This window comes from Globicephala melas, chromosome 13, assembly GCF_963455315.2.
Source record: "Globicephala melas chromosome 13, mGloMel1.2, whole genome shotgun sequence".
NCBI classification, from domain to species: domain Eukaryota; kingdom Metazoa; phylum Chordata; class Mammalia; order Artiodactyla; family Delphinidae; genus Globicephala; species Globicephala melas.
The window spans coordinates 67,140,984-67,159,658 of record NC_083326.1 but is presented as its reverse complement, the minus strand read 5'-3'; the positions used below and the strand labels follow the sequence as shown (position 1 = coordinate 67,159,658).

General features: G+C 40.5%; 1 protein-coding gene across 6 annotated transcripts in view; it reads left to right on the top strand.

Annotated features, from left to right (window-relative positions):
• The window catches only part of MTMR3 (myotubularin related protein 3), a 136,842-nt gene that overhangs the window by 98,316 nt on the left and 19,851 nt on the right, over window positions 1-18,675 (top strand). For all 6 annotated transcript variants that reach the window (XM_060311126.1, XM_030860772.2, XM_060311124.1 and 3 more), the window contains 4 exons: window positions 2,808-2,890; window positions 5,116-5,282; window positions 11,962-12,058; window positions 14,592-14,705. In XM_060311126.1, coding sequence (XP_060167109.1) covers window positions 2,808-2,890; window positions 5,116-5,282; window positions 11,962-12,058; window positions 14,592-14,705 — 461 coding nt within the window. The remainder of the gene's footprint in view (window positions 1-2,807; window positions 2,891-5,115; window positions 5,283-11,961; window positions 12,059-14,591; window positions 14,706-18,675) is intronic.

Genomic DNA, 18,675 nt, shown 5'->3' with positions numbered 1-18,675 from the left:
ATATTGAAAGCATTTAGGTAGCATGTGTTTTGCATGCTCTGAGGTGTTGCATATTTGTATTTTGGAAGTCTGGACATAGGATCTTGGGCTCTAGTCCAATAGTAGGGATGTAAACTTACCTGTTTGTAGCAAAATAGCACAGACTGGTCCACTCCCTCCAGCAGCTGCTAATAGCGTTAATTGGTTTTCAAGTTTTCTAGCTATAAGGAAAGGTGATAGAAGGGGATCTGGGATGCGGGTGACTGCTGAGAGAGCAGGTGGATTTGTAAAGCTCACTCTCACTCTACCCCAGACTCTTCCCATTCCCTGTTCCTGGGACTTCTTAGTGACCATCCGAGGTTGAGAAAGCAAAGGCTTGTGTCATGTAGGAAGGTTGGAAGGTTGTCCAAGGAAGTCAGGAAGCATGCACAATTTTGGCTGGTAAAATTTTAGAAAATTGAGATAAGAACTCAGGCCTCTTAATTGCCCGTCTGGCAGCTCTTTTTTGTTTGTTTGTTTGTTTGTTTTGTGGGGGGGGGGGAGGGAGAAGGGGGTTGTAGGTTTAAAAACAAAGAAACCCAACATGAGTCTGTTATAGGATACCCAGAGGACTGGCCTGAGAACAAATCAGTGTTCTCTTCTGATCTCTTAATCTCCTATTACTTCTTCACAATTTATCCCCACTGATATATTGTTGGGTTTTTTTTTTCCTTCTTAGACGTACAGGTCTTGAAAGAATTTTTAGCTGCATCAACTCCAGTTTCTCACAGCACCTTGGGGTTAAGGACTTAAACAAAAACAGAGGGCCAAAGCTCCTTTTTTTCTCAGAACACAGGCAAGAATTCTTAGTCTTTCTCTTACTTCTGGTCCTATTATAAGTGTAAGGGAATTTTATTGATTAACCAAGAAGGCTAGGGTCTCCCTGGTGGCGCAGTGGTTGAGAGTACGCCTGCTAATGCAGGGGACATGGGTTCGTGCCCCGGTCCGGGAGGATCCCACATGCCGCGGAGCGGCTGGGCCCGTGAGCCATGGCCGCTGAGCCTGCACGTATGGAGCCTGTGCTCCGCAACGGGAGAGGCCACAGCAGTGAGAGGCCCGCGTACCGCAAAAAAAAAAAAAAAAAAAAAAAGGCTCTAGTCCTGAGGTAGAACTCCCAGCCATTACCTGAGTAATATTATTTTGCTTTCTTCCCCTTTTTAATCCCTGCCCCAGTTTGTTTGTTTATTTGTTTGTCTAAGATGTCCGGCATTGAGCTTCTCTTTGATCTCCACATCCTTGTTCTGAGGGTTCTCAGCTGACTCTGGCAACCGCATGGTGGGGCAGCGTTTGCCAGAAGCCTGTTTCTGAAACTGGTTCAGCTAACAGGAGGGCCACCCTGTGCAGGCAGCACTCTCTTGTTTCTGTCTGTTGGAAGAGACTGCCTCCTTCTCATGCAAAACATGAATTGTTGGAATGCTCCTTGCAACTCCCAGAGCCACATTTTGGTTGGGCTTGATACAGTGTAAAAAGACCCTTTTCCAATGAGTGAGAGTATCTACTATTATTTTTACCAGGCTCTCTTTAGAAGTTTTGGAAATTGTTTTTTGAAGCCAGGGGTTGAACCAGGATAAGATGAGGGACAGAGGGAGGATTCTAACAACCGCTTAAGGATTTGTCACCCTGTTCAGATGCTTTCCCTCCTGTCTGCCTGCCTTCTTTGATCCCTCTCCACTGTCATACTTATCCTGTGTTCAGTAGTCTGCTGACCAGATTGGCAGGGAAAGAACCATCCCAGCTTACTCATACCTTGAGCCCCACTTGGCAAACAGGGCTCCTCAGCTTGTCTTTTTTTTTTTTTTGGCTGCTTTGGGTCTTCGTCACTGCACGTGGGCTTTCTTTTCTCAAGTCGTGGAGAGCGGGGGCTACTCTTCATTGCAGTGCGTGGGCTTCTCGTTGTGGTGACTTCTCTTGTTGCAGAGCACGGGCTCTAGGCACACGAGCTTCAGTAGTTGTGGCACGCTGGTTCAGTAGTTGTGGCTCATGGGCTCTAGAGTGCAGGCTCAGTAGTTGTGGTGCATGGACTTGGTTGCTCTGTGGCATGTGGGATCTTCCTGGACCAGGGCTTGAACCTGTGTCCCCTGCATTGGCAGGCAGATTCTTAACCACTGTGCCACCAGGGAAGTCCCCTCAGCTTGTCTTTTGCAGCAAATTAGACCTAGATAATTAGGCCACTGTGAGACCTGCTCCCTTCTCCTCGTTACCTAGTCTACTGAGCAGAGAGCCTGACCCGCAGCTCTATCTACTCTCTTGTCTTTTTTGTGCAACCTGCAGGCAGTTCAGACCTCCAGTCTTTTTCAAGATTCTCCTTTGCTGACACAAAGCCACAAGCCCACCTTGTCATTTGGGACAAGTGACAAGTGTAGTCCCACTAGCCTCTTGATCTGCAGCTCTTTTCTGTCAACAAGACAGGATAACTTCTGGTTCCCTTTAGCTTCTGTGTCATCACAAATCATAGCAAGCTCTAACCTTGTAAAGTAGTACTTTGAGAGATGAGTTTGAAAGTTTGTTGCCAGAAAGATGGCGTATTTCCCTGTTCTTCCAGATGTGGTGCCTCCTCTTTATTAGTTAGCTTTGTGCTATGACATGACTTGAGGGCACTGATTAGAGATTGAGAAAGGGAAACCCTGAATCACCCAGGAAATCACTTGAGTGCTATTGATTTAGATGGATATGCAGTTCTGTGCTTCTTTTTCCTGCAGAACTTTCTAATCACTCTTGTTGGACACACTGAAGAACTGCAGGGTCAATACCTTTTTGACTAAGGGAACTTCATCTTTTTTTAATTGCAGGTTCCATTACAGCTTATAGAAAGTGTTGAATGCCGAGATATATTTCAGCTTCATTTGACTTGCAAAGACTGCAAAATTATCAGGTAGGTGATGAGTTTATGCTATTGTTTAGTGTGGAAAATACTTCTTAAAGGATGGATTCATGATTTGATAACAGAAAAACAGCTTTTGACGGTCAGCCTAGTTAGGAGTATTTTCGGAGTAGTTAGTCCCTGAAATATGTTATCTTTAGCCTACTTTGCTATTGGAAAGGTGTTTTTTATTTGGAGGTGCAAACATAAAAATAGTAAAGAGCACTAGTATTGTTAACATTTTACCCTATGCTTTATCGTTTGCAGGGGGCGTGTGTGTGTGTGTGTGTGCGCGCGCGCGCGCGCATGCGCTAATGTGTGAAATTCTTGTTCTGAACGATTTGAAAGTAAGTTACATAATCATGGCTCTTTGCCCTGAAATACTTAAGTGTGCTTTCTTAAAAATAGGGGTATTTTCTTACATAACCCACAGTATCATTGTCACTTCACAGTTTTGCACTCATAATACTTTTTATCCAATCTACTCTCCATGTTCCAGTTTTGTCAGTTGACCTAATAATGCCCTTTATAGCATTCCCCTACCTCGTTCAGAACAGGATCCAGACAAGGTCACTTATTACATTTAGTTGCCGTGATTCTGTAGCTTTCTTTAATCTGAAATGTTTTCTACCACCTTTCTTTATCTTTTATGATATTAACGTTTTGAAGAAAAAATCTTTTATTGTAATAGAAAGTTTCTTATTTTGTGTCTGGTGTTTCCTTGTGATTAAATTGAGGTTGTGCGTTCTCCGCTGGAATACTATATGTATGCGGTTGTGTCCTTTTCAGGAGATTGTATTACAGCTGGAGGCAAACGGTGTCCATCTGTCCCTTGCTGGTGATGTTAGTTGTGATCACTCTTGTCAAGGAGTCACCCGCTTTCTGTGTAATTTCTATATTTTCTCCCTTGCAACTAATCAACAGTCTGGGAGGCACTTTAAGACATTAGAAGTGTCCTGCTTCTCATCACGTTTCTCCAGTGTTGGCTTTATCTGATCTAGTCTTTACTATAATGGTTGAAAAGTGATGCCTAAAATGCATTTTAAATTTAGTAGCTCTACCAGTTTTTAATTCCCCAAGTTTTTGCTTTATTTCTTTGACCTATTCTGGAGTGCCAGTAAACATTGTGTGTGGACATATTGATGAGCCACACTGATTGGGACAAGAGAGAGATTTAAGTGACCTCCTTGTTTTTGTTTTTTTTAAAATTTTTGTTGGAGTATAGTTGATTCCTCCTTGGTTTTAAGGTAAATATTTAAGTTGCTTTTTAGCCATTGAGATTTGGCTTGCTTTTGATAGATACTGGTTATAACTCACAGTTTTAAAAGGTTGCTTATTAATTACTCAATTTTAGATACTGCATTTAAAAAGATAAAGTATTTTTTACACTAATTATTTTAACCTCCTAGTTATATATACTGAAAATTGCACTTGATAATAGAATTGGTTTTTTCTCTACATGGTAACATCTGAAAATTTCAGTGTAATGTATCTTATTTTCGATCTAAAGTTGCTGATTTATTCTAATTGCTAAACAGATAAATTTTGAAATTATTCCCTAATTGGCTAAAAGTACTGTGAACCATTTTTGAGCTTGCTATAATAATGTCATAACAAAACAAAAAGAACTTCTTTAAACATGTTCTTTGAGAAGGACACCCATAAAGCTTTGGTGGAAGAAGTGGAATAAAACCCCATTCCTGGAAGAGAATGACTGTCATTTTACTTTAATAATTGTCAATCTCAGAAGAGATTTTATTAGTCTAAAAAAAATAGGTTTTCCACATGTCCAACTTTCTTCTTCTTGACATTTTGCACCATTGGCTAAAATTTGTTGGACATGTTTTGTTATTATAAATCATAAACATTAGACCACCTTAGTGGTTTTTTTTTGTTTGTTTTTTTTTTTTTTGTTTTTTTGCGGTACGCAGGCCTCTCACTGTTGTGGCCTCTCCCGTTGCGGAGCACAGACTCCGGACGCACAGGCTCAGCGGCCATGGCTCACGGGCCTAGCTGCTCCGCGGCATGTGGGATCCTCCCGGACCGGGGCACGAACCCGTGTCCCCTGCATCGGCAGGCGGAATCTCAACCACTGTGCCACCAGGGAAGCCCTCTAGTGCTTTTTTGACTGTAGTTATCATTTCACTGTGAGTAGGCACTCTTGAAATGGTGGCTACCCTTAGGTTTCATTGTCAGCTGTCTTCTGATTACATTTGTACTTGTTTGGCTTTACAAAGGTGTCAGTTCTCAACCTTTGAGCAGTGTCAAGAGTGGCTGAAAAGACTGAACAATGCAGTCCGACCACCTGCTAAAATAGAAGATCTCTTCTCATTTGCATACCATGCTTGGTGCATGGAGGTCTACGCCAGTGAAAAAGAGCAACATGGAGACCTGTGCAGGCCAGGTAGGCCTTTCTAAAACGTTCAGATGGTGATTTCATTGAAATACTGCTTGAGATATCCGTAACATGAAATGGGACTCCTTAGCATTCGTGTATTTAATCAGTGTACTTTTTATGGAGCACGTAGCATTTGCCTATCATTCTTCTAAGCTCAACGGAAGATGTTTCCTACCTTTCAGGGGGAAGGAAAGAACACTAGACTTGGCATCACAATTTACTGGGCCTGACTAAAAACACCTAGGGTATGGGTGTTAGGGAAGCCCAGTGGAAGGGAGCCACGAGCGTTATATACATATTTGCGAAGACTTCACGTTTGAAGTGGCTTTTGAGTAGGCTTTGAGGGTTGAATAAGAGTTCATTGATAACAGACTGGGGAAAAGAACTTTAGACAGAGCAAGTAGCATGAACAAAGGTACAGAAGTGTGAACTTAGGCCACAGAATAATGGATTACAAAATGGCTTTTTGCTGTCTTTGAATTTCAAGTCATAGATTACCTTTTGTCACCTCTTTCATCTCACAGATGATGAAACAGAGGTCCAGAGAGGCCAGGTGATTTTTCTCAGGGCAAATAAAGAAGTTGGGCCTATACTGGAACCCAGGCTTCCTGACTCCTCGTGAAATCTTTGTCACACTCACTGTCTTTCTCCCTCAAAAATGGCGTTGACCAAGTTCATGCTGTTTCTCTGTGTGTAGTTTTCTATAAATTGTACGTTGCCGTAAATAGAACTTTGCTGGTCCAGCACCGAATCTTTAATGTGTCCAGCTTGGAAGCAACGTCTTGAATTCCTAAGCAGTGAAACGTTGTGAGCTTCCTTCCAATAAAGTTTACTCTAGAGACTTTTTCCTTTAAACCTCAATTTTCAGTCCTGAACCTTCAATATTAACAATTCTGCCCTGGGTTGTTTTAAACATTGGAGGCTAATCTAGCAATGCTTGGATCCCTTTGTTTCCTGGCTCATTCAGTGGTTAAAGCTTTTGGTTCATATATTTAATTAAATTATAGCAAACACAGACATATTTTTAAAGATGCTTTAATATGTACTTTTGTTTGACCCTCATGACCTTGTCAAACAGGCAGGATAGGCTGGTGTTTCTGTTTTGGGAGCCAAAGAAACGGAGTCTCAGAGTAAAGCCTGCTGCCAAGTCCCACTGCTAGGCAGTGACAGAGCCAGGACTTGAACCCAGTTCTCACCTATTGGGAGCTGACTGTATGGGGTGCTGTGATGAAAAACACAGGCACCTGCCCTTGTGGAGCCTCAGGGAAAGCTCCAGGAATCCAAGCTTCCCACAAGGCTGGTCAGCCAGTGGAACCCAAAGTTGTTCACAAGAGTCACCCACACCAACCTTGGAAGGTGACGAGAATGTGCCTTAGCTGTCTCTCACTTCACTCTCTTATCCATTGCATCTTTCTTTTTCCTTTTTTATATGAAATGCCATTGTATTTTAATTTTTTTTGTTTATGGCTCTTTTCAAGTTTTTTTAGTTTTTAAAAAAGTAACATTTACATGCAATGAAATGCACAAATCTTACATGTGTATTTGCTAAGTTTTTAGCCATTATATCTTATTTATTAGATTTTTAATCTCTACCATCTCCTAGGATAATGAAGTTATTGAGTGTATCTTGCTGTATTATGTTATATAAGAACTTTGATTTGTTTAAGGCTCTTAACTCCAAAAGGCATTCCCCAGTTTTGGGTTGCCAGTGTTTAGTTAACAAGGCTTGAATTTCTCCTAACCTGTTTCTCTCACAACCACAGACTGAAAATTCCTCATCTTTAGATGATTCCTTATTCCCTTGATAATTTAGTTTCTTTAGGATTTGAGTCAACTGTTAGAATATTCCTAAGATGTGTCAGATCAAAACTTCACTCCTGTCTATTAATTATAGATGACTTTGTCCTGAGCTGAGATGACTTTGGTCCCCAGGTCTTTCCCTTCTTGAAGATATTTGGTATTCGTTGGCCACCAGGACATCCAATTTCCTGTCTTTTCATGGGTTTGTGATGGATGGAGGCATTTGGGGGTTAGAATACTGATTTATGAACTAGAAAACCTGAATTCAAACCTGTACTCTACCATTTAATTTTAAAAATAATACTGGGCAAGCCATTTATCCTCTCTGTACTTTAGTTTCTTTTGTTCTTCAAAGTGAGACGTTTTTTTTCTTCCTGCCCAAGCTGATCTGGATATTCTGAAGATCAAATCTGTTAATGCTGGAGAGTTCGATTCAGTAAATGTTTGAGTGCCTCCTATGTGCCATGCTTGTGAATACATTTTGGAAATTATGATTATACAAGACGGTGCCATTGTAACTGATTGGAACTTACTCTATGAGTAAAGGTTGTATTTTCTTTTCAATATATACATTCCACACTGAAGTCAACCTGCTACAACTCACATGCAATCTTACTGTACTTCAGTGACTTGGTTTGAGTGTGTGTATATATGTATGGCTTTTTCCTTTTATATATTTTCACTGTGGAGTACAGAGGAAAACCTGCTTTTAAAAAATACTGTGGTGGCTTTTTTTTTTTTTTTTTTTTGTTGTTGTACGCGGGCCTATCACTGTTGTGGCCTCTCCCGTTGCGGAGCACAGGCTCCGGGCGCGCAGGCTCAGCGGCCATGGCTCATGGGCCCAGCCGCTCCGTGGCATGTGGGATCTTCCCGGACCGGGGCACAAACCTGTGTTCCCTGCATCGGCAGCCGGACTCTCAACCACTGCGCCATCAGGGAAGCCGCTGTGGTGGCATTTTTAAAGCCAGTCAACCTAGTTCTTTCATCTCCACCCAATGTCATTGAGTGTTGGTGGTGGCTACAGCATTACTTACCAATTATGAGCAGACCAGACAACCACATTCTTATAAGTCATCTTTATGTGAGACAGCACTTGAGATATTTCAGAGTCATGCCATTCTGTAATCTGTCCCAACACTTGAGACCACAAGCATAGACTCTGAAGGGTGGAAGTTAGTTTAGTCTTTCAGAAGTTAATAAAACCTTTTATGGATTCTTCTCTGCCTAGCCTGTTAAGAGTAGAATGTGTCAGAGAGGGGGGAAATGGGAAAATTACATCATTACCCTGTATTCATATAAATCGTAGTTTCTGACTGTTGAACCTGTCATAGTTAAGCCAGCCATACTGTGGCCACAGCTCTAAGTCTTAATCTGCTTTGGAGGAAGTCACCACATTGCTGTTGGAGTTCATTGTAAAACTCTTGACTCTGCTCTTAGCCCCTTTCAAACTCTAAATAAGAATGGCCTGGACTTCCCTGGTGGTACAGTGGTTAAGAATCTGCCTGCCAATGCAGGGGACACAGGTTCAAGCCCTGGTCTGGGAAGATCCCACATGCCGCAGAGCAACTCAACCTGTGCATCACAACTACTGAGCCTGCGCTCTAGAGCCCGCGCGCCACAACTGCTGAAGCCTGTGTGCCTAGAGCCCATGCTCTGCAAATAGAGAAGCCACTGCAATGAGAAGACCGCGCACCTCAACAAAGAGTAGCTCCCGCTCGCCACAACTAGAGAAAGCCTGCACACAGCACCAAAGACCCAATGCAGCCAAAAATAAAAAATAAAAAAAAATTAACAGGAGAAAATTTAAAAAAAAAAAAGAATGGACTAAAGCTTAAAGCTTCTCTCCCATATGCTCAACATCCTTCTCATTTTAGCTGCCTTCTTGGTGACTGTTCTGTACTTCAGCATTAATCTGGAGTTCTGACAGATGACTGGGCAATTCAGTTGCTATTTTAGTAGCATCAGACCCACATCTCTGACCTCTCTTCTATGATATACCCATTAAGCACATTTTGATTAACTATGAATAGCATGACTCTGGGTCATATACTGTTGTGCAGCTGCCTGTTTCGTATAAAGTAAAAGCCCTTGTCAGCAGAGTCCGTTTTCTGAGTTTAAATGCAGTCCAGTAAGTGTACGTCTAGACGACTGTACTGGGACCTTTGTTCATAGAAAAGAAGGATTCTTCCCTCTGTATTTGAAAATCTGGGAGGGCTAGTTCTCACCTTCTCTGACTCTGATACTGTTCTTCCTTACAGTAAGGGCCTGGCCCTTCTATCCCAGGCCTTTAAGTTGTGTATAATTGTAGGCTTGAATACTCAGAATTACCAGGAAGCTAGGCTTTTGCGGGGAAGTTTTTTTTAGACTGCTGGTTGACACTGTGGTTATGATAGAGGGATTTACTGCTTTAAAATTTTTTCATTCCCATTAAAATAAGAATTGCTAGACTGTTTGTAGTATAAGAAATACAAAATGTTAAAAAGGGACAGATCCTCATTTGGGGATGGGGGAGGCACACAGGAAGGGTTGAAATGGAAATACAAAGCTAAACAAATAAATTGGGGTATTACAGCATATCTAATGTTGAATCAGTGGAGACACGAGAATTCTGAGAGGGGAGTTCTTAAGAGAAATCCAGCAATATATGTGCTTTGCATGCACTTTTCTGGCAGAATGAACACAAGTGAACTTCTAACACAATTTAGCAAAAGCCAGTTGAATTACTCATGTATGTAAGGTCTGCTGCTAAATTTTTTTTTCAAGCAGTGGTTTTCAAACTAGGTTGTGATCCACCAGTAGGTCATGAAATCAAAGTTTTAAGAAATGAAATATGAAATGAAAATTCAGGATAGAAAATATCAATGTATCACACACATAGTAAGGGTGGGTATTTTGTGAAACTTTAAAAAAATAAATATGTCGTATTGAGTTGTGATGCAAAACATTCTTATTGTGGGTTGTGATGGTCAGTTTCAAAGTTGAAGTTGATGAAGTCACTGCTTTAGAGGATACAAAGATAATTAAAACTCTTCTCAAGGAACTTGAAACAACAGATTTTCTGTGCTCAGTACTCAGTGTATATTTCTTTGTGTGTAGCTCAGAATTTCATGCCGGGGATGGTAATTCTAAGCCCTTTCTTGGGCAATTGTTCTATGTAGAAAACTGCCTGAGGAGGAGGGGAAGGAGGTGGAAGAGAAGGAGGTGGGAGAGGAGTGGGGGGAAGGAGGAGGAGGAGGTTCTTGTTGTTATTTTGCCAGTGATTATTTTAAAGTTATAGAAGATTCTATTTAGAGTATGTGTTTAAGATAGAGGTACTAATGTAAATGACCATTAATTAAAATACCTTTACCTTTTGCAAAGACTTAGAGCTGTATCCTAGGTTGGGGAAAATCTTGTCATTAATTAATGAACTTGGAAGTTGCCATAGTTCTTACAGCTTTTATATTGGGATTAAAAGTGAAAGATTCCCTGTGTAGAATTATTGATGGTCACCATTCCTTGCAATTTGTAGACAACACTCCAATTCAGGTAGCTTTTTCCTATTTGGAAGATTATATTGCTTTTAAAACTTTTCCAAAATGGGATAGATTCAGTTGATTATTTCTTCCTGCATCTCTGAACCTCACCTTTTTATAGCTCTCCTTCAGGAAACATATAATAACTTAGTTTAAGCTCAAGAGAAGCAGTTTAAATGGGAAGTAGTTTTATAGACTTGTCCTTCATTCAAGTGATTGCTATTTCGTATTCTGAAGCTCTTCTCCCAGGGAGAGCAAAGCTTTGATCACCAGTGCTGGCTGTTTTATGCTTTTGTTACTGTAGTTTCTCCCAGCCCCCACCAGTATTTATTTTACAACCTATAATACTATATGTTAGAGGTACTGCTTAATGGTTTGTTTTGTTGTTGTTGTTTATTTGTTTTTTATAAAATTACTGCTCTAGGACTGTTTTCAAGGAAGGAAGTTATTTCAGATTTAATGACTTTTATGTTCGGTTCATTTCTGCCTTTGTTGCTCGCTGTCTTGAAGAAGCAGCCAAATTCATTAGGGCAAATGTAGGCAGGTTATACTTGTTTGGGTGGATGTTCTTACAAATGCTCAGCACTGTAGTTACTAGTGTGGTGTTTCTTGAGATTCCTCGGTACTGGCAGTTAAAAGTCCATGATCTTTTAACTGCAATTCTGTAATCTGTAAGGTTCTGAAAATCAAAAGATTTTTATTTTATTTGGTAGTTTGACTTGATCTGAACTATTTGTTGCTTTATTTATCCCATTTAGTGTGAATTAGCCATGCATTTCACTGTAAGGATGTTAGTGTTTGGTTAATGCTGTTGATAGCATTAACCCAGTATTACTATACATGCACACCTTAAAATCCAGAAAATTCAGGTTCTGAAATCTGGCCCAAAGTGTTTCTCATGAGGAGTTATAGGTCTATACTACTACTCTTGATGAAATTGTTGATTTTATTTCTTATGTATACATCAGTCTCAGTGTGGAAATGGGAAAGTAGCCAGTATAGGGATAAGAACATGGGTTTTGAGATGAGACAGACCTGCCATGATAATCACCTCAGTCTCAGTTTTGTCCTCTGTAAAATGAGCCCAGTGATACTACTCTCAAATTTGATAGTAGTGATTAGATAATATTCTTTTTTTGTTTTTTAGTTTATTTTTAATTGAAGAGATAATACTAATTCTTAATTAAAATCAAAATTAATTTCCTCATTTCTTCTTATAGTCTTATCCTGGCAGGAGATTTTTTTAACTAAATATGTTATTTATACAATACCTTTTTAAAAATAACTGAGCAGGGTAGCAATGCTTTCATTCCACCTGTTGTGGAAAATCATATTCATTTCGTCCTTTCTTCTATCTGTCTGGTTCCTAGGGGAGCACGTAACATCAAGGTTTAAAAACGAAGTGGAGCGGATGGGTTTTGATATGAACAACGCCTGGAGGATTTCCAACATCAATGAAAAGTACAAGTGAGTTGTATTTGATCCCTGTGGACTGTTTCATGGCCACTGCCTTTGCAAGAAACCCCAATTCTCATGTGGCAGGACATTTGAATTTAGACTTTTTCTTTGAAATGGAGTTTTATTTATTAAATCTAAATGCCTCATCTTCAGCGTACTTCTTGAGCCTTCTGTTCCCATTGCTATCACTGGAGTGGAAAGAGATCCTTACTTATAGTAGGATCCTGGAACCTTCCTTTCTATCCCCTCCTATTCTTCCTGGCACATGCATGTCTAGATAATATTGTGCTTACCTGTAGACAGGGAGTTTCTATTGTTCTCATCACTGCTTGACATCACATTAGAGATAAGATTAGTGATCTCAGAAGCAGTGATAAAACACTTACGAGTTGGTTTTTACTGTAATTTTACTCCAGATCCTATGAAATAGGCTACCGTATTATTCTCTAATTTGTTGTTCTAAAACTAATGTCACAGCTATGATCGCTTAACCATTAAATATTAATGTAACCATTATTACATATTTCCCATTACCTATTTCCCTAAAAGGTATAAGAACTTTGGTAGGGGAGGGCAGTTAACTACTGTGATTTTGGTGATCCAAATTTCTATAAAACAAAAGAAAATTGTCCAGAATTTTAAAATTAACATATCCTTCTCCTCTTAAGTTTCCCTGCAGCAATTGGAGGCCTTAATCACTCTGTTGTCCTTCCAGCTGCCTCAAATTATGATAGGTATTTTCCTGGACTGTTTGTGGGTAGCCACCGGAGCATTTCATTTTTTGTTGGAAAAACAACGGCTAATTACTACGCACAGCTCTTAACATGGACCTTGGTCAAGGAGGTGGTGTGAAGAATCAGGAGCTACAGACGTATCATACTTTGCCTGTTCTCAGTGACAGGTCAAATTAGAGAATTGAGGTGGAGCAAGGAGGTGGGTCCTCAGGGAGCCTGAGGCTGCCACAGGCTTTGCTCACATGTAACCCACCTTTCCTATACTGGAAACTACTTATCTACAAGTGAGAAGCTCATACTTGCTGAAGAGCTGACTACTAGGTAATGTAATCCTTAGAGAACAAGGAATATAGTGATCCAGAATATTGGGTGAAGTAAAACAAAACCTGAATTAAGCTAAGCTTGTTGAGAAAAAATTTTTGAGTTCAAAAGCTAGTGGTTTTCAGAAATCTCTTTTTAATATGGATTTTAAAAATTAACTTCTTTGAGTCCACTATTTCCACTTCAGAACCAGCCTTCAGGACATTGAAAAGTTCTTCGTACTACAAAGGAAGAATAAGAGCCAAATTTACTCTTAAGTTTGAAGAAGATAAAAGGAACAAGACTTATGGTTAGAGTGTTAATTTATAATCTGTGTCCTAGGTTATTTTTAGGAGTTTGTAGATAGGTATTAGGAAGTTTGTGGAGCTACTTTTGGTCACTCTCCTTTCTCCTGGTTAGGCTTTTGAATTCCTGATACTTAATCTGGAAATTGAGAATAAGGGAGAGAGATATAGTGCAGAATGATCAGATCCCTCAATTCCTAAGCAGTTTGTATTTTTCTGCCTCTTCCCCTAATGCATAGAGTAGGTAGGCCATGATGGTAGTGGAGGACGAGGAGCAGTTTGTGTATTTTTGGATTTGGATTAAATGTCTTATTGCCTTCGCTATTGAGAAGGAATATTGGGTTTCCCAGAGAGAGAGATGTCTTGTAAGTAAAAAACCTATCAGAAATAATGCTTTCTAGGGCACCAGCTGGACTAGTATGTGCCTACTAGTATTTTCCCTAATGAAAACAGCTTTTCTTATGCAACATGATAAATCAACTGTAATATAAAATAAAAGTTAAATTTAAAAAAGAGAAAAACAGCTTTTTTTCCCCTTGAGTGTAGTTTATTCTGAAGTATGTTTTATAGAAATTATGATTAATAGCATATTCACATTACTAACTTGGCTTAATGGAGCTACGATTATGTATGCAGATGGGGCTGACCCATAGTGCTCTATCTATATACCCATGGCTGCACCTGTTACCTATAATTAGGACACCCTGTTTGGTTCACATCAAAGAATATGTTAGTAATCCTATGAGGTCTCTGGAAACTTGAAATTGTGGGCTCTGGCCCTTCTTCTCATGTTTCCCTGAAAGACTGAGGGTCTGGTAGAGGTAACACAGACTTCCACCTCTGCAGTTGGACTGGGCATTTGTGTAGTTAGAAATGACCCACATATTGGTTACAACAGTTACAATGGAGTAACTGCCTCTCACCTCCCCTTTTTACATTGATAGTTAAGATCCCCAGATTTCCAAAAGGCAGCATCAAGTGGAACAATCCAAGATCGTATCATTTGACATATACATAAGTAAACACTTAAGGCAACCCATTCTGCTGAGCAGGCCAAGACTCAGGTAATGCTCCTCATTGCCTTTTAACTGGCTCTGGGGTAGCTTGATCGACATCCTTCTGCTGGCTCACTCATGTCTCTCCCTCTTCTCCCCTCCCTCTCTGTCGTCTTCCCTTCTCCCTCTTCCTCACCTTCCCTGTTAGGCTGTGTGGTAGCTATCCACAAGAGCTCATAGTGCCTGCTTGGATCACTGACAAAGAACTAGAAAGTGTCGCAAGCTTCAGGTCCTGGAAGCGCATCCCCGCTGTTGTCTACAGGTAAGTAAGCCTGGCCAGACCCAGCCTGGTCTGGTGCTACTGCCCACTGCATGTGGTCTGCTGCTTCTGTTGCTGCTAACCTGGGGGTGGGGGTGGGGGGTGGTTCAGGGAACTTTCCAGGTTATTCTGTACTTCCTTATTGCTGAAGCTGCTCGTCCATTCATATACCAGTAATTCATCTGGAACACTACCTGATGATTCAGTTGACACTGAAAAAATTTTAATAGAAAAGTGGCTGGACTTGCTATTTTAAGATCCTTCTGACATTCTGTGGGAAGATAATGTGCTCATTGCATTTAGCTTCAGATGTTGGCCTTTGGATTGAGAGAGATGAATCCTAGAAAGTACGAATTGGGAGTGTAGATTTGAGTCATTTGTGATTGTCTTTGTGGTTGAAACTTTGACAGATGGAAGAGGTCTGCTTTGAGAGGGAGCATTTAGAGAAGAAGGCTAGGGCTTGGCTGGATAGATGCTATCAGAGATCAAAGGCGGGAGAGTCAAGGGAGGCAGGTCCTAGGAGGGGGGTGGTGGTGTGGTGACGAGCACAGGTTTTAGAATTCAGGTCTTCTCTCTGACACGCCTTGCTGTGGCACCTTGAGTAAGTCCCCTAACTGACCTCAGCCCGTTCCCAATTAGTAAAATGGGAATGATGTTCTTACTTCACAGGTATGCTGCAACATCTGAATGAAGCACTGGGCTTCCTAAGCAATGTCTGGAGTAGGTTGTATTCCTGAGGGCTGCTTTTATAATTCAGTGAATAGCTAGCTCAGTTCTCACAGAATCATGTTAAATTTTTAAGAAGTCATTCCCTCTTATTTTGGAACAGTTTCAGATGTCCTTGTAATATCACATTCTCCATTTCATTTTTCCAGTTTGCAGACATTATGGACACTCCTTGAATTCGGGCCAAACCAGTGAGGTTTAGTTAGAAACTCATGCCAGGAGGCAGTCCATTGAAATACTGAGGTTGTAAGAAGGGGTTTATTTCATTGTGGAATTCCCACTGAGGTAACCAGCTTGTTTAGCCCATGGAAGGCAGATTCTGATGCCCACCCTGAAGAGGGAGAGATGGAAAAGTACGTATTTGCTTCTGTCCCAGTGGAACCCATTAAGTTTTCAGCCTCAGTTTTCATCACCGTTGTTTTCAGACACTCCTAGAAAAGTAGGTCACCAAATTTACTTATCACTCAAATGGTAAGGATGACACAGGAATTAGAGAGAGCAGTGAAAGCTGAAAGGATTAATGAGTCTTATCAGTGATCGGCCCAGCTCAAATAGGGAAAGCAGCCAGCTGCTGCTCTGCGGACAGCAGCTGTGTTAGATCAGCAGCCCTGGCATTTGTGAGGTTTGCTGACTTTGAGCATAAGGGGAAAGGATTCTCATTCTCAAAGTAAGGGTCTTTTGGTGAATTCTGCCTGTTGGTAGAGAGGCCTAAAAGTGTAGGCTGAAGAAAAACTTAGAGTAAACATGGGAAGCTTCTTTCCCCTTCCAAAGTTTATTCCAGAGGGCATAAGCTTCCCTAGCTCAGGTGGCAGGATGCTTCTGAATCCATCGTGTGTTTACTGAATGTAGTTGTCTGTAAATTGCAGTAATGACTCCTTAGGTTGCTAGCAGCAGTTACGTGACAGCACCATGCTGAACCAGCACCTGATTTAGTGCTTTCTCCTATAGTGATGAGAGAGTGCTTAATTGGATTTATTATTGAAGACAGAGATTGCTTTAACACAGAAAGATGGTGCGAAGGGCACCCATCTGTAGTGTAATTCACAGCTCTCCCCCTTTGTGCATTGAGTGATTGTTAGAAACTTCTAGTTATTTAGGGAGTTGATTAATACTAACTTAAGGATAGTTTAAACATTTGTATCTTTCTATATAAAACTGAAGCATTTAGTGTTTAGTAGGGGACTCATACATTGGACATCTTAATTTTTATTTTTCCTTGTTCTATTTGTAAAATGATGGAAATGCTCTTTAGTGATTTTTAGCTGTAGTGTTTTTGTTCTTTCATGCAATCTAAAGCATTTAGAAGACTGCAGAAAACTTCACTGCTTATTGCAGCAGTTCAGTTGCAATCTAGCTATTATAATACTATGGCCCTTAGGGAATTTCCTGGCGGTCCAGTGGTTAGGTAGGACTCCTGCTTCCACTGCAGGGGACACAGGTTCGATCCCTGGTGGGGGAAGTAAGATCCTGCATGCCGCGTGGTGCGGCCAAAAAAATAATAATGTGGCCCTTAAAACCCAAGACCCAGGCTGACGAGTGCCATCTACTGTTCGTCTCGAGCATTGCTGGGAAAGATTTCAGAAGAAAAGGATGTGCAGGAAAGGCCCTGCCAGCCTATCCTGTAAAGGGTTTGCTGTCAGTCAGCTCATTGGTTACTCAGCACCTATTATAATATGCTAGGAGGCATTTTAAGAATCAGTGAGGTTTTATTTATAGTTTGGCTCCATTCAGCAGGTGACCCAATTGAATGTGTTGGCAATACACAAGTACTTTCCATTATTTGTCTCCTAATGAGGGAGGATTTAAAAACTACAAGCAAACTGATGGTTCCAGTGGAATTTGATTATTGCCAAATTTAATTTATTGCTTATGAGTTTTAGGATTGAAAAAAAAATCTTTCTCACATTCCTTGAACAAGATAAATAGATTCAATAGTCTGTTTTTAAAAAATCCATCTGTGCCCTACATGTGTTATATGTGTATATGAATATGTGTTTAGAAACAACTTTAATGGGAGTAAAAGACATTGACATTTCTCTCTAGGATATAGAATTGGGAGACATTAAAATTTTTTGCTTACTAGCTTTTCTACTCATTTATTTTTAAAGTGAACTGATTACCTCTGTAACTTCTAAAAACAGCTTTATTGAGATGTCACATACAATTCATTCTTTTAATGTGTATAGCTCAGTGATTTTTTTTTTTTAGTATATTTGCAACTATCACTACAATTATTTTAGTACATTCTCACCACCCCAAAAAGAAACCCCAGACCCATTAGTAGTCACTCCCCATTCCCTCCCCAAGCTCCTTAATTCTGGGTTATCAGTAAATCTACATTCTGTCTCTATAGATTTACCTATTCTGGACACTATATAAATGGAATCATAGTATGTGGTCTTTCATAACTGACTTCTTTCACTTAAGAGCAATAACATACTCAAGGTTCATCCGTGTTGTAACATGTATTAGAACTTGATTCCTTTTCATCGCCAAATAATAGTACCTTTATAACTTTTTAGTTGCTAAAATTGCCTAACTAAAATTACTAATGAAGAAAAGCTTGGGTTTTTAGAGCATCTTAAGGTAGACTATGAGTATGATTTCTGGTCTTATTTCTTTTTTTTTTTGTTTGCGGTACGTGGGCCTCTCACTGTTGTGGCCTCTCCTATTGCGGAGCACAGGCTCCGGACGTGCAGGTTCAGCGGCCATGGCTCACGGGCCTAGCTGCTCCGTGGCATGTGGGATCTTCCCGGACTGGGGCACGAACCCATGTCCCCTGCATTGGCAGGCGGACTCTCAAAACCACTGCACCACCAGTGAAGCCCTGGTCTTATTTCTTGATAAAGGATCTTATCAGAGTATGGCTTATTGATGTTTATTCTATTCATTTCCTTCTAATAGTTTACAGAGGGTGGCTGGCTCATTGAGCTATCAGCCTATAGTAAGAGCAGTTGTGATTCATGAAATGTCAGGAGGTTTTGTAAAGCAGTCCACTATGGGCCAGGTAAGTATATCAGTCCCACGTGTGGGATCTTGTTTTGAAAAGCCAGCCCTAAGTGTACAGCCCTAAGTGTACAAGCCAGCCCTAAGTGTACAGTTGCTACAGTGGGCCCTCAGAAGTCAGTGAGGAAACAAATGTTTGTCAGCATCTATTATGCTAGGATATTCAGGTGTAGTATTAAAAAGGAGAGATTAATCCTTCATTATTAAGTGTGGTATTTGTAGTTTTTAAACTGATTTTCAA